At 39.3% G+C, this 17,576-nt stretch overlaps 1 protein-coding gene across 2 annotated transcripts in view; it reads left to right on the top strand.

Moving 5' to 3' along the window:
• PIANP (PILR alpha associated neural protein) overlaps window positions 1-17,576 on the top strand; it is a 38,512-nt gene that overhangs the window by 18,414 nt on the left and 2,522 nt on the right. For both annotated transcript variants that reach the window (XM_087716429.1, XM_087716430.1), the window contains exons 2-5: window positions 7,428-7,495; window positions 8,380-8,951; window positions 9,240-9,321; window positions 15,425-15,652. In XM_087716429.1, coding sequence (XP_087572555.1) covers window positions 7,479-7,495; window positions 8,380-8,951; window positions 9,240-9,321; window positions 15,425-15,652 — 899 coding nt within the window. In that variant the 5' untranslated portion in view covers window positions 7,428-7,478. The remainder of the gene's footprint in view (window positions 1-7,427; window positions 7,496-8,379; window positions 8,952-9,239; window positions 9,322-15,424; window positions 15,653-17,576) is intronic.

Genomic DNA, 17,576 nt, shown 5'->3' with positions numbered 1-17,576 from the left:
ATTGGCATTTCTGGGATGGAGTGGTGCATTATTCCTTCTCTCTCTAAACTCTGCCACTGAAATGTTATTTTTCCTTTTCTCCTTTTTTATGAGTACCTTTTTTAAAGAAATCTGCAGAGAGAAAGTGTTTCTCCTGCTACACTGCTCAGATAGGTAGTGTGCACTCATGCATCTTTTCGTCATGGCAAAACAACTCCCTAAGAAAACCAACAAACTGGAGAAGTCTGAACAAGCTTTTATTAGTCCGAGAAAGAGGTTCCAGGGAGTCTCTTGTCTTTTGCACTCAGGTGAGAGAACAGCAAGAACCACAAGGTGAAATAGATATTATATGAAATGTTGATCAAAGAGAGTGAGAAGGTGAGCACAGTCCCAGAAGATGGGAAGCCTTCCACAGAAAGAATTGGTTTGCCACTGATAAAAGAAACAAGATAACCACAAAAGTGAACTTCGGTATCTTTCATGGTGTGAAAAGATTACAGATGCATTCCTTGAAATGCAACATAACAGCTTTGATATACGACTTATTCCCAGTCTCTAATTGTTATTCCAACAAGCAATCCTTGCATTTCACTGCAGGAGGAAGAACGATAAGGAAACACTTTGAATCTATGGCCTTCTCTCAAGGTGTTAACTCTAATAATCAGTTAAGGGGCCCTGAATGGCCCATAATAAAAATTTCATCCGGGATGATGATACATGAGAAATAGAAACCAATGACGTCTATGAGCCTAAAGAAACATATGGCAGCATTACACGTGTGCATGAGCAAGATTACATAAGGTAATTCAACCACAGTTCCTATTTCAGCCCACCACATTTTAAACAGAAAGACAGCAAGACCACCCCTTCCTAGCAGCAATGCCCCCCAAAAGTCATTCTTGCCATGTGTCTTCCCATTGCCAATACTCCTTCAGCGTCTGCTTTGCATGCAACACAGAACATAAGTAACCCAATGGATGTAGATCCAGAGAGATCAGGAGAAGCAGAAGGGATTGGCACCCATGTGACTTATAGCATCTTAGGTTAATCCTTTTCTCAAGTCAGTTTGCCTCTCCTCAAGCACAAAGCACACCTCTTTCTCCAAAGCAACAATGGACCGCTATCAGCCTCTGGATTCTCCCTCTCCCTCTCCCTCTCCCTCTCCCTCTCTCTCTCTCTCTCTCTCTCTCTCCCTCTCCCTCTTCCCCTCCTTCTCTCCTTCCCTCCTTCTCCCTCTCTCCCTCCCCCTCTCTCCCTTTCCCTCCCTCCCACACACAGACACACACCTCCCTCCCTTTGCACAACATTATGAGATACAAGACATTGCATTGATATTTCAGTTAGTGCCGCACTAAAAATAAAATCCTGTCCACAATATGTTAGGAATCTGAAGGTGATGTTTGCCCATTAAGAAAAGCAAGAAAATCAAAACAGAATTAAGAAGTGAATAATCGGTAGATTATATCAGACCATGCCATCACAAGGAACTAGAATTGCGGGAAGCTTTGTCTTTGAAGCTTTTAGCTAATATTGGGGAAAACAATCTGCGTTAAATCAATGGAAAGCAACTGCCTAGAAAAGATGCTGAATGTCTACACTTGGGAAAAATAAATGAGGGGAAGAGAAAGGAGAATTAATATTCCTTCTTTGCATATTGGGATGGGCAGATGAAACTAGAGTGGGACCCTTGGATAGATTTCTGCGCTATTCTGCAGAGGGTTCTGATTCTCAAATATCTAAAATAGCATATGCATTATGCTATTCCCTTTCAAGTCAAGCAATGTTATGGAAAGCACAATAAAAGGAGTGAGAGTAAGCAGAAAAAGAAAATAGAAGTAGGAGATAAAAGAAATTAAATCTAGTTCGCACAACACATTTTTCTACACTACTGACTCCTTTCCAAGCCATGCAGAACATCCTTGCTTCCACCATGTTGATGTACAAGTTCATTGGTAGCCTTTTGTAATTTAAACATATCACACTTTTTCTCTCTTCCCCTCAAGTAATTCACTCTTGCTCTTTATATTAATTTTGTGATTTGATCTTCACTTATTCTCAATAACGTCAAATCCCTCCGCATATTTATTTCTTACTCATTTTTTGTATTCAAACCACATTCATTCTTCCCTCGTTCACTCTTGACCCTATCTCTCCTTGCTTTATTACACTTTTTTTTAAAATAATCCATTTTCATTACATGCAAGTTATATTTTCTCCTGACATACCCAGCTATCACTTGCATATAACAAAACAGGCGGAGATATACTGTTACATAGAACTATTGTCACTTTTTTAAAGATACATTCATTATTCAAAATAGACTAGCATTTGCATGTCTTACATTTTATTTCCCCATTGGACAATCTTTGACCTGTTAAATGATTTCAGAACTACTTCCTGAAAAAAAGGTAGGTAGACAGAAAAATAATCAGCAGGAAAAAATCAGTGGGAGCCAATATGACTTTTAAGTTCCTGTCAACCTCGCTATTGAGATTCCTTGTGGGAACTGGCAGGGATCATCAGAAATCTTCTATCTTTTCCTCCTTGTTCCTTCCTTCCTTTCTACCTTCTTCCCTTCTACCCTCCCTCTTCTTTACTTCCTGTTATTTTCTTCCTCCCTCCATTTGTCCCTCCTCCTCCCTCCATTCCTCCCTCTTTCCTTTCTTCCCTCCACTCATCCTTTCCTTCTCTCTCTCTTCCTCCCTCCCTCCCTCCCTCCCTTCAATTGGGTTCACTTTGCTGGAGGTTCCTTGTTTCACCATCTTTATTCAATTTCCCCAAAAAGCCTTTTGTTTCCATTAAAAGCATTCTTCATTTTCTTTGCCACTTTTAATCTTAACTGTTCCTAATGAACTTTGACTACATTCTTTGCACATTATTGTTTTTGCTATGATGATTTTGTTATATACATTTTTCTCATCCACAGCCTCTTTCACTTCATCTTTTCAAGAGACCTTCAAATTTCCTTTTAATGAAATGTCACATTTGTCTTGGCACTTTGTAATATAAATCTTTTTGGTCTGTTTCTAGCAACTTTCATATCCTTTCTTTGTATTCCATTAATTTATTCTGTTGAATGATTAATGTTTTCTTCTAATAAAACTCATTCTTTCTCATTCTACTTGCGCTCTAATTTCTTTCACTTCCTTATTTTTCCTTCATATCCATTTTTCCCTAGATCAACTCATGATATTACCAAATAAGTCTATTCCACATTCAGAAAAGTTGCACCACTGGTGTATCTTCACTTGTTTTCAGACTTTCAGTATAAACAACCAAATCAACCAAACATTTAGCATGGATCATCTTTTGCTTAAATCACATATTTGACACATTTTTCTAAGCAGATGCCAAGCAAACACTATTCTCATTTATTCTCAAAAAGGCACAATTATTTTTCTCTATTGTCTCACCTCATTCCCATCTGTTGTTCATTTCATGTAACAGTAAATATTTTCCCTCTGAATTCCATCCATTTAGAATGTTGTACAATTTCTCCCCAAAACCATTCCAGGTTGTTCTATTATCATAGTCACTGAACTGTAACATGCAATTATAACCAAACTATGACTTCATGCTTTCATATGCACTTAGAACAATCATATCTATTATATCCTTCTCTGCATTTTTCAAACACCAAGTGTATCCATTTTTCTTCCTTTTCTTTCATTAGTAAATTAATATTGTTTGCCATATATTCTTCTTATTTTATAAGTCAAAAACTACCACATGCCATACTTATCACCACATGGGCTACTTAGAATTAACTTTCATTTCCCATAAATGGTTTTGATCAATCAGAGGTTTCAAATAAAGTTTTTTTTAGCAAGATGAATAAACTGGGTTAGAGCCTTAGTTATGTTACATACAGCATCCCCTGTTAATAGTAAGAACAATTTTGGCAAATTTGGAGCATACAGCACAGAAGCAGACAAAGCCAGTTTATCTCAACATGTGCCCATGATATTGTACACAAATTAGGATCTCTAAAGCAGTGTTTTTCAACCTTGTCAACTTGAAGATGTCTGGACTTCAACTCCCAGAATCCCCCAGCCAGCATTTGCTGGCTGGGGAATTCTGGGAATTGAAGTCCAGACATCTTCAAGTTGACAAGGTTGAGAAACACTGCTCTAAAGTATGCTGCAATCCAATAAGCCATTGCTGCATCCAGCCAACTAGGAAGTACATACCGTGTATCTATACACACATACAGAAAGATAAATGGGAGGACAAGAATCGGGAACAGATTTGTGTGTGAATTGATTTTTAGAGTGCATATGCTTGGACTGAATTAGTGTCCAGCAGCTCCTTCATTTTAACATTTGGCCTCCCATATAAGCTACTATTTTGCATCTAGCTATGACTGTGGATCCTAGGATTTTTTTTTTTTAAATAACGGACACCCAAAATTGTCTGTGTTGCCCCAGCTGAGTATTTCAGCTTCAGTGCTCAAATTAGGAAAATACTAACAATATACAGGTAGTCCTCGACTTGCAACAGTTCGCTTAGTGACCATTCAAAGTTAGAATGGCACTGAAACAAGTGACTTATGACCATTTGTTACACTTACAACAACTGCAACATCCTAATGGTGATGTGGCAATTGACTCATATGTATGAAGGTTGCAGTGTCCCAGGGTCAAGTCATCACTTTTGACAAGCAAAGTCAATGGGGAAGCCAGATTCACTTAACAACCAGGTTACTAACTTATCAACTGCGGTGATTCATTTAAAAACTGTGGCAAGAACTGTTGCAAAATGGAGCGGAACTCACTTAATAACTGTCTCACTCGGCAACAGAAATGTTGGGCTCAAATATGGTCATAGGTTGAGGACTACCTACAGTGATTTTCCATCTAAGTTCAGTGTGTAAATTATGTACCAGCCATACAATGGTCCAGTGCATAAAGCCAACTTCTTCAATCTGTTGCCCTCCAAATCTGTTAGACTTCAACTCCCATACTCCCCAGGTAGCATAATTCTCAGTTATGCTGAGTAGAGATTGTAGGAGCTAAAATTAGGAATACCGAACAGCAACAGGTGGGGTAAGGCAGCCTAGAGAGAAGAGGCTTTGGAAAAGTATCTTAGTCTTTGAAAAGAACTACAAGCTTGTAATATCCTGTATTTTCTAAGGACAGATAAACTGTATCTGAGATTATTCAGAAGACACAGGCTGTAAAAGACCGAACAGTTATGGAATTCTAAAATTTTAGAACATTGTCTAATATCATGTTAGTCTACCTGAACAATAGTTCAAAATACAAGTCAGAACATATAATCCACTTCTATTTTATGTGTAGCAGGAAAGTGGAGGAAGAAGAGACAACTATGAAAAAGGCAAAAAGGAATGTTGAAAAGCATTTTAGCCAACCAGAAAGTAAATACTAAATATTTTATGGGCACATTTTTTTTCTTTAAATTCTTAAACAGGCTTGGAATCTTTTCTTGCTGATTCATTCCCTTTCACAATCTCCTGTGTTTATCATTCTAAATTTATTCTTATTTCTTTTCTTGTCTGCATGCACAATTAAAATGGTTCTTTACATGAAGTGGATTACACATTTCATACCATAAATACATGGCGGAACTGTTAAGTTTTTAAGTGCTAAAAAAATCCATGACAATAAATTTCTTTTTTCAATCTCAGAAGCAGTGATGGTAATGTTAATGATAGTGAGGTCTTCACATACTAACACCCCCCCTCCATTTTTATGAATACAAATATATGCACAAAATGGGAAACTTAGGTCAAGTTTGCTGTATGCATCAAGCTACAGCCTATGTACATTTATAACACTTGGTATCTGCGTAAGAGTTGAAAAAATAAGTGGAAAATGTAAGAAGTTTAGAATCACTCGATAATCATAAGGTTCCTTCCTTCCCACTACCAAATGTGGATTCTATCAAGCCTTGACCTTGCAGAAAGCTAAACTGACTTAATACTTGCTGCCTCACCTGGCAAACTCCCCTTGCCCCAGCCATGATGTGAGAAATGGGGTTTGTTTTATTTATGCCATACAGGGGACACTACAGGGAAATATTGAAGGATTCCTCCACAATTATGTGTCTTTTTTCCTGCATAACATTTACCTCAAGGGAATGGGCTGGGAGTTGGGCAGGAGACAAATTTTGACAGATGGCTAAAATGGCATGATTCGCCATCTCTCAGTCCTCCCTCTAGTTTCGCTGCTCCAGTGTTTTGCAGGGGTGTGTTGTCCAAAAGGAACCCAACTATCAGCTGATCTCATGAGCTTAGCACTCTCCCTGAAAATGAGATTAAAATTCTTTTAGAAAACACAGGTTAGTATTTTTCCAGTAGGACATTAACATCAACTGCTAATCAAACTCCTTTCAGAAATGAGGTCATTCTTATTCCAGGAGTGTATTAAATCAATGTTCAAAAGCAACATCTGACAGGTACCAGGAAGGTTATGCTATGAACCAGCAGAGTTAAGGCCATTTATTTCTCTCTCTTCTCCTCCCCAAGTCCACCATGCGTATCCCTCCTACCATTACTACCGGTCGGCTGTTAAGTCTCTAAAGCAGGGATCACCTTGGAGGCTTGCTGATATATGGGCAGGACCTGGCTTGAAATTACTACCTCTGTGGAATTAAAGTGGGAGGGAGAAGCATGCCCAGGCTATAGTGGCCAATGAGTGGAAGGATCACCTGACTGTACTAGGAGTAGGAGTTTTACTGAATTATATTCACTGGGAAACTGATTTGGTGTAAAAGGGAAAAGTCTGCTTTAACATTGGTACTAACATGCATGGCTTAACGTAGCCCCTTTTCTAGTCTTGGATAAAAAATAAATCAACATCATGAAGACATTCAGGAAAGAAAGAGGTTGCCAGGTCATGTCTAGTCTAATGAATATTATGAATAATATCTGTCTATGTCTAGTCATACAAAGAGAAGGACTAGGGGTGACACGCTAGTAGGGTTCCAATATTCAAGGAGCGGGGTTCCAATATTCCAGCCACAGAGAGGAGGGGACCAAGCTTTTCTCCAAAGCATCTGAGGGCAGGACAAGAAGTAACAAGAAGTAACGAAAGCTTATCAAACAGAGATCCAACCTAGAATCAAGGAGAAGTTTCCTGAGAGTGAGACATCAACTGATAATCAAACTCCTTTCAGAAATGAGGTCATTCTTATTCCAGGAGTGTATTAAATTAATGTGGAATGGCTTGCCTTCAGAAATTGTGGATGCTCCATCACTGGAGGTTTTTAAGAAGAGATTAGAAGCCACTTGTCTGGAACTGTCTTATGCTTGAGCAAGGGGTTGGACTAGAAGACCTCCAAAAGTCCCTTCCAACTTTGTTATACTGTTACTTACATATTTCTGCTGCAAAGGAGGAAAGGCCCATGATAGTGCCTAAGGATTTGGAAGTATTGGTGTAGATAACATCTAACATTCATCCCTTTTCCCCCCTTTTTCTTGGTTTTAGTGAAGAATATGAGACTCATTTACACCTGTGGAAAAACTGTTGCCTCTAGCTATGGAAACTAGTTTCTGGTAAGTCCATAGTATTATTTTGGAATGTAGGATAGCAATGAGAGCCTGACCATGGCATCTAAGGGACTATTTTGAAAAAGTTAATCTAACAGCTGCAGGATCAGAAAGAGGTGGGATTAAACACTTAGCACCAGTAACTTCAGGTGCTATAAAAAGGCTATTCTGTTGGCACTAAGAATGGGTGAAGGGGTGGCTCGATTAAGAATTAAGAGGCTTGAATAGGTTGCAGTTTCCCAAAGTCAGGCTCCTCCATTTCCTCTTTCACCCTGCAATGTATTAAGCATAAGTTTCCCATTGCATTTAGAGGAAGAGATTCTGGATTAGTATTGATAATCCAGGATGTAAGGATTTCTTCACCAAAGTAGTGGTCCATTAAGAAGGGAAGAGTGTATAGCCATGCTCCTTAAATCATATTCAATGACATCACAGGTAACTGAATGCAACCACTAGGCTTCCTGGGAGGAGGAGGGCAGTACCCGCTGAACGACATGACATCCTAAGAAAGACTGAAACAAGGATCTCTATAAAAGAGATGAAGGGATAATTGAATCTGAGCTGGAAGATAGCAAAATCTTTCCTCTTCACCGTGCAACTCCTTACAGGCATGGCCTTAATTGAAGAAGGTAAAATGATACTTAATTCTGGTTGAGAAATACGCTGCTGCTCCACCTTCATGGTGAGCCTAAGGCACATTCATGTCTGAGGCAATAAACTCAAACAGAGACATTCTTTGCTCTTCTACTTGTTAACATGCGGCCCCTCCTAGTTATCTCATGAAGCAATCAGAAACTATACAAAGCCACTAGGCTGAAACAGAACCATCTTGCAGCACGGAAAGAGGAGTGGTCCAATGAATAAGGGACATCTCTCTTTCTTCTCAACAGCCATAGGAGGTTCCCCCTGGTCTCCTGCATCCACTTGCTGCACTTCTGGCTACTCCTCCTCCTAGCCTCAGCAGTTCCGTTGCACAACGCCTGGTCTCTTCGGACCCGTGGTCTTCTGGCAGCCCGGCCATTGTGCAGCCACCGGAGCCCCGCAGCATCCAGATCTTTCTGCATCTGGGATAAGAATCTGCCCACAGAGAAAACAGGATTTCACTCTACCTCACTGCGGCTGCACTCTATGGTTTCCAAAGGGGCTGGCCAACGCCATGCCATACGGCTGAGGCGTCAAGCCAAAGGGATCCGGCCTGCTACCCCATCTGGCTTTGAGGATGGTCCCTCCTCATCTCAGTACCCCTGGGCCATTGTTTGGGGTCCCACAGTCTCAGTTGATGAGGGAGGGGATGCCAGCTCTGCCAACCCAGGCTTTCCACTTCTGGATTATGCCTTTGTTTCATCCAACGGAATGGCAACAGCACAACCCAATTCCCACTCACTGTTACACAATGAAGGGCTCAACCTGCGTCAGACCCCAGCCACACTACCACCCTTCCTCTTTGGACCTCGGGGAGAAGGTAAACCATCAGTTGCTTTCCCTTACTCATTTAGAAACTGTTTTAATGACTCTGTGTAACTAACAGCTTGAGTAACAAGCCAAAATTAGGCAGGGGCTATTTTTGTCATTGCAAAAACTGCCTTCTGTGGCTGCTAGTTTTTTGTGCCACTCTGTTTACAGATGAACAGAAATCAATCTAGGAAACAGTTGACCTTCCTAAAAGGAGCTTAAAATTTAGTGCTTCTCCTCATAAAATTTGTCCCACTTCATTTCTTTTGTATGACTCCGCAACCTTTGTCTGTTCCAGGTGTGGACCCCCAACTTTACGTCACCATTACAATTTCTGTCATTATCATCCTTGTTGCCATGGGAATAATACTCAAATTCTGGTAAGTAGATTCTACACAGGTGTAAAGGGTTTTTCCAGACCTTTGCTGAAATCAAAAGTAGTATTGTGGGATGTAGCAATGGTCCAGGGAATGGGCTATAATTGCAGATAATGAATTCCAATGCCTTGGAGGTCATTTTTTCAATTATCCATTCATTTGCCTTGGAAGTGTATTTTGTTGCCCTAATTATCTCACAAGCAGCAGTCTGGCTGTATGAATAAAGTTAGTGCTGTCCAGCGGGAAGCATTTTGTGTATTATGAAGCCCATAATATGCCTAAGGCTGCAAATGGCAGGTCACTGCCCTGTCAAACGATAGGAATTGTTAGTAGTTACTCTAATGCCTCGTCCTTTACTACTGTGAGTGGCGTTTAGGGTGGAGAAGATTTAAAGGTCAAACTCAGCAACTTTAAAGCAATGGATGCTTTCCGTTTTCTCTTTTCAGTTTTGTACAAATAAGCTGATTTTCTGCTGAATATTTGGATCGGATCTATGTGCAGTATGGTTTCAAAGTACAGAATAAATCCCTAATAGGTCCATTCTAAATAATTTTTTTGATAGATTATTAGAAGCACCGTATATAACAAATGATAAAATGGCTTTATTAATATATGCTATGTTGTAGTAAATGATTAGCTTCTTTCCTTAGTTAAGAATGGATTTCAATCTCATTCGACATAATGAAAATAACCTCTGTGTCCTACAATGTTCAGCTTAGGGTGAAGGCAATGCCTGTGTTCATAATAAGGCTGAGCAGTGATCCAGATTCAGAGGACAAAATGTGATTTGGTATGTGTATGAACACACATGGCTAAAACTCTGGAGAGGCCTTGCCAGGCTGCATAAAGAATATAAGCTAAATGAACCAAATATCTAATTTAGTTTCATGTAGCTTTCGTTCGCTTTTCAAAAGCTGTAGCTAGTTTACATGTAACATTAGATCATAATGTTGAGGTTTTTCTGTTTTTGGCTTAGTGAGATGTACAAAGCTATCCATATGGTTTAATATTATATGCAAAACAGGCTGCTTTGTTTGAAAAAAAAATATAGTTTTTTGTTATGTATTTATAACGTAAAAAATAAGCAGCTCACTGATATAATGGAGAAACACAAAACTACAAATTGAACTGGGTTTCTCTTGAATGGATCTGCCATACAGTTGTAAAACCAAGAGACAATTGGATTGATGCTGCAGATGAATGTATACTTTTCTTTAAATATTTGGTCTGTGCTCATATCAGATGCCATCGAAGTATTCCCAAGGCAGTCACCATGTAAGGGGTTGATTGAATCTTTTATTCAGTTGCCATAATTCAAGCTCCACTGTAGAGAGTTTTTTTTCTTTTTTGCGCAAAGTGATTTTATGTTTTATTTTTCCTTGTTTCATAAGCCAAAGAACTATTTGAAGAGGTAGCTTTAAAAGTTTTGCTCCAAACCTGTTATCTTCCCTCTGTAGAACAGAGGCAGGCAACGTTTATGTGGTACAATATAAAATGTTTCACTGCTGGAAGCTATATCTTTTATTTTGGGTACCAAGAGAAACAAAATGTTTCTAAATAGGCAGCACTGGGATTTTTCTTTTCTTTTCTTTCTTTCTAGAGTATGTTTGGCGTATTATTTTTGCAGTTTGATTGACTGTATACTCTTAAGTCTTAACCAACATTTCAGTTCCCGGCCAGAAAAATTATGGAAAACCTGCTTCAGATCTCTGCTGATTTTCAGTCTGCAATTGTATGTGGACCTGGGGGTTCCAAAAATATGCTTTTAAAGCTGTATGTGTGTTGTAAATAATGGACTGCCCACATCCGATCTAGTATGGATAAGAAACAAAATTGATTCTTCTTTCATCCGCCCCCTTAGGACACAGGGAGGAAAGGAGAAGTTACTGTCACCTACACAATACTTAATTCATCCACTACTAGAAGAGTATTTAAGCCATACCAAGCTTTGTGAATCAATGGGAGTTGAAGGGAAATGAGGAGGCCTGTTATTTTCCTGAATGTTTGGACTGCTAACCCACATTTGTGGGACTGCAGGAATCAGAAGCTGTCTCTTCACACCTTGTAATCGGAACCAGCATATAAAGTTTTGGAGGTCAGCCCCAGGACTGAGGATTATGGTTATATGGGTGATCTTCCTCCTTAGTGACTAGCTTTGTCCAAGCTCATAAAGCTCAAGTAGGCAGATGGGTGGGCGTGCAGGTTGGCTAGCTAACAGGGTAATTCTTTTGTATCAGTTCCTTTCCTTCTTCCTTATCCTGCACCAGAATTCAAGTGTCAACACAATGCACAGTATCAGTCAGCAGCCGTTCCCAGGGAAGCAACAAAAACCTTTTGTTGCTAGCTCAGCTCCTGTTAAAATCCGCCACCTGCATTTCTAGCACTAATTCTAGGCCCAGTACTCTTGAAATCAGAATTAAAATTGGCAGTCTCGGCTACATTAGGGAACATGTGGAAGTAAACATGATCTGGAAGCTTTGACAATTCTGTTAATGATCATTTGCATCACATGATACCAGTTGAGGTGTTCCTTCAGGCAATATGGTAGCCTGTATTTCCTGAAGGATTGAAAGTTTCAAGAAAATGCTACTGAGATCTTGACAGCTTTTGCCTGACACATAGAAATGAAAATAAAGGATTTGTGTGGATGGAGAGGCTTAATCAGTGGCTGTGGATCTCTCTGATGTTGGTTGCTGATTTGGTACAATGATGCAACATGAAGCAGTTTAGTTATTACAAAATGAATGAAAACTTATTTTATAATTATAGCATAAAGATTTGATGTTTAGTAATTCTGAGCATACGTTCTTGCTGACAGAACACAAGAATTGATTTGTAGGCTCAGATAAAAGTAATGTTTTCTGGGATTCCTGACAATAGAGTAACCAGGTTGTTATAGGGACCCATATCACTTTTTTTTTAATGGCAGCAAACTCTAAGATACCCTCTTAATCTGTTTCTTAGGCAGGCAGGTAGATGGATCCATGCATGTCTTCAAGATATGATATTTGCCAAGGTTATTATAGTGTTTTAAGTATTAGAATAAGAGGAAACCCAGGTTCAATTCCCCATTCAGTCCTGAAGCTGATCAGGAAATTGCCTTCAGTTTAAATTACATCACAGATTTTGTGAGGCTTAAACAAAGGTAGTAATCTAAGATTGAGGTAGACAAAGAGAAGCTCTCTGTAGGGATTTTTACATACTAAAGACACTTGGCTATGCTTATTTTAATCCTTCTCTGGTAGCAGGAAATATACAAGATACTATCCTTATGAAATAAGAGAGACTGGAGTTGGGGGATAGTGGTGTAAAGTGGTGAACCACACAATTTCCAGATGAGAGAGAGAAGAATAAATAATTAAGAGGTCCATGAAATAATAATGTACTTTCTAAAGAGAAAAGAGCAATCTCAACTATATTACTGTTACTGTTGTCATTAAGGAAGTAGCCTGAGAGAGTTTTAGAAATACTCATATACTTTTGTTGTACAGTGTTAAAACAAAACAAAAAACCTCAGCCTGCTAAATGAATTTGGGAACCACTGTTCCCTTTCTTTATGGGTAAATGCACCGATTTTGTTTCTTTAAGCTATGAATTCTATAACATATTTATTCTTCTTTTATTAACAAAGATAAAATACAAAACAGAAAAACGGGGGGAAAACAGATGGACAACACTAATAACCAAACACTAATAACAAAAAAAAAGATCTTATGTTAAAAAAACAAAAACAAATATCAATTAAATCTAACATTAAACGTAAAGAATCCACCCCAGCTGAATTGCTAAAAGATACATCCAAAAATAATATGTTCTCCTCCCCTTACGTAATGATCTACAAATAATTATGTAGTTTCCCATCTATATTTAACAAAAATGCTATATTAGATACACAAATATCCCCAATGTGGAAATCTATTTACCTAGCAATCAAATTGACCAATACAATCTATATATTAAAAAATAACCAGTCAACGGGTTACCTCAAACGTAAAACTAATCTTCAAATCCCTCTGTTAACCATCTGTTATTGTATTTTAACATGTAGAAAATCCACAAACTCTTTCCAGTCTTTTACAAAGTTGTCTAATGTATTGTCTCTAATCAAGGCAGTTAATTTTGCCATCTCTGCTAATTCAGTCAATTTGAAAATCTACTTTAAAAGTTGGCCTCATCTTTTCTTTCCAATACTTAGCACATACAATCCTCGCAGCAGTCAACATACAGAGAAATAGCGTCGCAAACTGTTTTTCAATTGGTTTGTTTGTCCATCATATCTAAAGGAAAAGCAGGAAACACTGTTTCCATGTTCTAACTTGCTACGCTTGTAAATTGGTGCTGTTGATGAAATTCATTATTTGTTTTTCTGTTCCAAATATATAAAGTGCTGTGGTAAAGCTCAATGAAAACCAATCAAATATATAAATAAAACTAACAAGATTAACACAAATAAGAATTAAAAAATAAATCCCAGGTAAAACTCTCTCAAATGCCTGAGCTTTAATTATTTTTTTTCCTGTCACTAACTTTTTTTAAAACTTAAATAATACAAATAGTACATCTACAAATGAATACAAAAAAAGAAAGACAAAAGAGAAAGGGAAAAAACACATATTACAGTGCACCCCCCCACCCTCTAGAGACCCTTTCCCCCCTTATATTTCTTAGATATACAGTATATTCCAAATGAAAAATATTTTTAAACAATAGATAAGTTGTAAAGAAACAGACAAACTCCTTTAATTGCTATATACAAAATTCTGGTCATGGGTAAAAGGAGCTTTGAATGCTGGTAGTCCTTGACTTATGACCACCCAAAATTGCAGACGTTAAATGAGTTTTGCCCCATTTTATGACTTTTCTTGTAACAGTTATTAAATAGTGAATCATCGCAGTTAAGTTAATAACAGGGCTGTTGAGTGAATACCCATTGACTTTGCTTGAAAGAAGGTCACAAAAGTTGATCACATGACCCTGCGATACTACAACAATCATAAATATGAGCAGTTGCCAGGGGTCTAAATTTTGATCACATGACCATGGGGATCTTGCAACTGTTGTAAGTGTGAAAAACAGTCATAAGTCATTTTTTTTCAGTGCCATTGTAACTTTGAACAGTCACTAAACAAACTGTTGTAAGTTGAGGACTACCTGAATAGCCATTTTCTGTTGAGCTTGACCCACACACCATGGTGTGCATTTCATAGGGACGGTTCAATAGATGCCTATCAAACTTCCACAAGCAGCACCCTGTATTGTAATACTCTGAGATGTTTGAGTATTGAAGCATTCAAAAATGTTGTTAATACCACTTTATAATGCCTTGATAAGGCCACACTTGGAATTCTGCATTCAGTTCTGGTCACCACGATGTAGAAAAGATGTGGAGAGACTAGAAAGAGTGCAGAGAAGAGGAACAAAGATGATTAGGGGACTGGAGACTAAAACATATGAAGAACGGTTGCAGGAACTGGGTATGTCTAGTTTAATAGAAAGAAGGACTAGGGGAGACATGATAGCAGTGTTCCAATATCTCAGGGGTTGCCACAAAGAAGAGGAAGTCAAACTATTTTCCAAGGCACCTGAAGGTAGAACAAGAAGCAATGGGTGGAAACTAATCAAGGAGAGAAGCAACTTAGAACTGAGGAGAAATTTCCTGACTGTTAGAACAATTAATCAGTGGAACAGCTGGCCTCCAAAAGTTGTGAATGCCCCAACACTGGAAGTCTTTAAGAAGATGTTGGATAGCCATTTGTCTGAAATGGTATAGGGTTAGGGTTAGGGTTGGTACATGGTATAGGGTTTCCTGCCTAGACAGGGGGTTGGACTAGAAGACCTCCAAGGTTCCCTTCCAACTCTGCTATTGTATTGTATTGTATGGTATAAAAAGAGGACAGGTTCTCTCTCAGCTATACAAATGGCCTTTTTATTTTCCCACTAATCAAGATAATAGTTTGAACGCTGGGAGACATAATGTCCTTTCAAAAGGTATAACATGTAGAAGAAAGATAATGGAATGCCTTTCTAAAACTAAGCAATGAACGACCCCCTGGAGGTCATCTGTGGATGCTGCCTTGATGGTAATCCTCTTCTCCACCTACCTTAGCTGGGACCGGAATCAAAAGCGCCGTCGCCATTCTAGTCAGCAAAGCGAATTGCAGCAGCAGGAGAGCCAACAGCCTTTAACAGACCTGTCACCCGCCACGGTCAGCATCCTTGGGCCCTACAGCGATTCACAGGTTCCTACGCCAGAGATGGTGGAAAGTGGACAAGTCCTGGAAGGCTTGGAGAAGCTGGAGGGTCTCGGGAAGTCCAGTGCCTTCCAGCTCAACAGGTAAGAACCATGGACAATAATTGGATGTTGCTTTTGGCAGAAGAAGAGAAGGTTAAAATCAGAGCCAAAAAACCAAACAAACCCAGAAGTATGTGAGCAGCTGATTTTGTGTGCAGGGCTAACGAACCTCTATTTGAACCACATGTCAAAATAGATTCGACTTTTCGATGATGATTTTGTGCCCCCTTAATGTTTATACTCTAGGTTTTCTCAGACATGATGTTTGGAAGAAACCAATGGAAAAGGGATGGTTTCTAAATAGAGAGGGACTTTGTAAAATCTTTGTCCATTTTATTACACAGTTCTAAAGACTATCATGGGGAATATGATAATTTCATTCACTGTTTTCAAACTACATAACCATTTTTATCTATTCTTGTTCTTCCCCCTCCCCCTAGCTTTTGTTCCTTGGAAGATATGCAGTTCTCCTTTTCAGTACATTCATCTATGCTATGGCTTTTTTCAAGTGGCATGGAAAGTCATCAATTTGTACTAAAATTCCTCCTCTATTCCATGATATGAAATGCTTTGCTAAACTTTACACAGACATCTTTGTGGTAGCAGTATTTGTACTCAGAAGGTAATAAAAAAAAGACTAGCAATAATATCCCTACAGCAGAATTTTTCAAACTCTTTTAGGCTGTGGAACCTGTTAGAAAAAGAAACCTTGAACAAAAGGAAACAGTCTACTGATGGATTGGCTGTGCTGGAGTGATATTTTTTCTCCTAGTGTCTCACAGAACCCTGAGGTTGAAAAACTATGCCCTAGAGAGGACAAGTTGTAGATAGAGCGCTTCAGTTGTTTAATCTGTACGCACTATGCTGCCAATTACCTCCCAAAGACCCATTAGATCACACAGGGCTGGCCTCCTCCGGGTTCCGTCTACTAGCCAATGCCATCTGGCTACTACCCGGGGGAGGGCCTTCTCTGTGGCAGCTCCGGCCCTTTGGAACGAACTCCCTGCAGAGATTCAGACCCTCACCTCTCTCCAGGCCTTCCGAAAAGCCGTTAAAACCTGGCTGTGTCAGCAGGCCTGGGGTTGATGAGTTCCCTTCCCCTCTCGATCTGTGTGGCTGTTGGTCATTTTTAAATGCCTTGTATTTGTAGTTTTTGTGTCCCCCTTCCCTCCTTGGGTTTGTGCGCCGCCCTGAGTCCCGCTGGGAATAGGGCGGCATATAAATAAAATGAAACCTAAACCTAAACTATGCTTTGTCACTTTATTCCGGGTTCCATTTTACTTATAAACCATTAGCAAAGATCCCCTCAAGAATTAGGGGAGAGGGAAGGTTGACTTTTTATTTTTGTATTTGTACAACTTTAAGTTCTGTGAGTACAAACCAAACATAGGGATACAAAGACTTCAGAAACCTCAAGGAAAATAATCAAAAAGCAATTGATTGATTATGTTGCTGCTGACTCTTAGCAGCCATATAGATTTTCTTCATGAAGGTTCCACCCCTAACTTAGCCTTTCGGTTCTCCCACGAGTGCCCTCACTGCCACTGTAACTGAGCCTACCTACATGCGGCATGGTGGACCTCTTCTCTTTCCTCCCACTTTTCAAATGGTCCTGAAATAATGCCTCACTGTGATAGGCTTGGGATAGGCCATGTCCCTGGAGACGGATGAACTATAGTTCCCAGTAGCAATAGCAATTAGTTAGACTTATATACCGCTTCATAGGGCTTTCAGCCCTCTCTAAGCGGTTTACAGAATCAGCATATTGCCCCCAACAACAATCCGGCTCCTCATTTTACCCACCTCGGAAGGATGGAAGGCTGAGTCAACCCTGAGCCGGTGAGATTTGAACAGTCGAATTGCAGAACTGCAGTCAACTGAAGTAGCCTGCAGTGCTGCATTTAACCACTGCGCCACCTCGGCTCTTCATAAGTAGCCTTATGCAAGTTGGCAACGATAAAGGGTG

Source organism: Thamnophis sirtalis, unplaced genomic scaffold (assembly GCF_051295495.1).
Source record: "Thamnophis sirtalis isolate CommonGarterSnake01/CBP01778 unplaced genomic scaffold, rThaSir2_p1.2 scaffold_5, whole genome shotgun sequence".
Classification (NCBI taxonomy): domain Eukaryota; kingdom Metazoa; phylum Chordata; class Lepidosauria; order Squamata; family Natricidae; genus Thamnophis; species Thamnophis sirtalis.
Note: the sequence above shows the minus strand (reverse complement) of the source record. Positions and strands in the feature narration are given on the sequence as shown.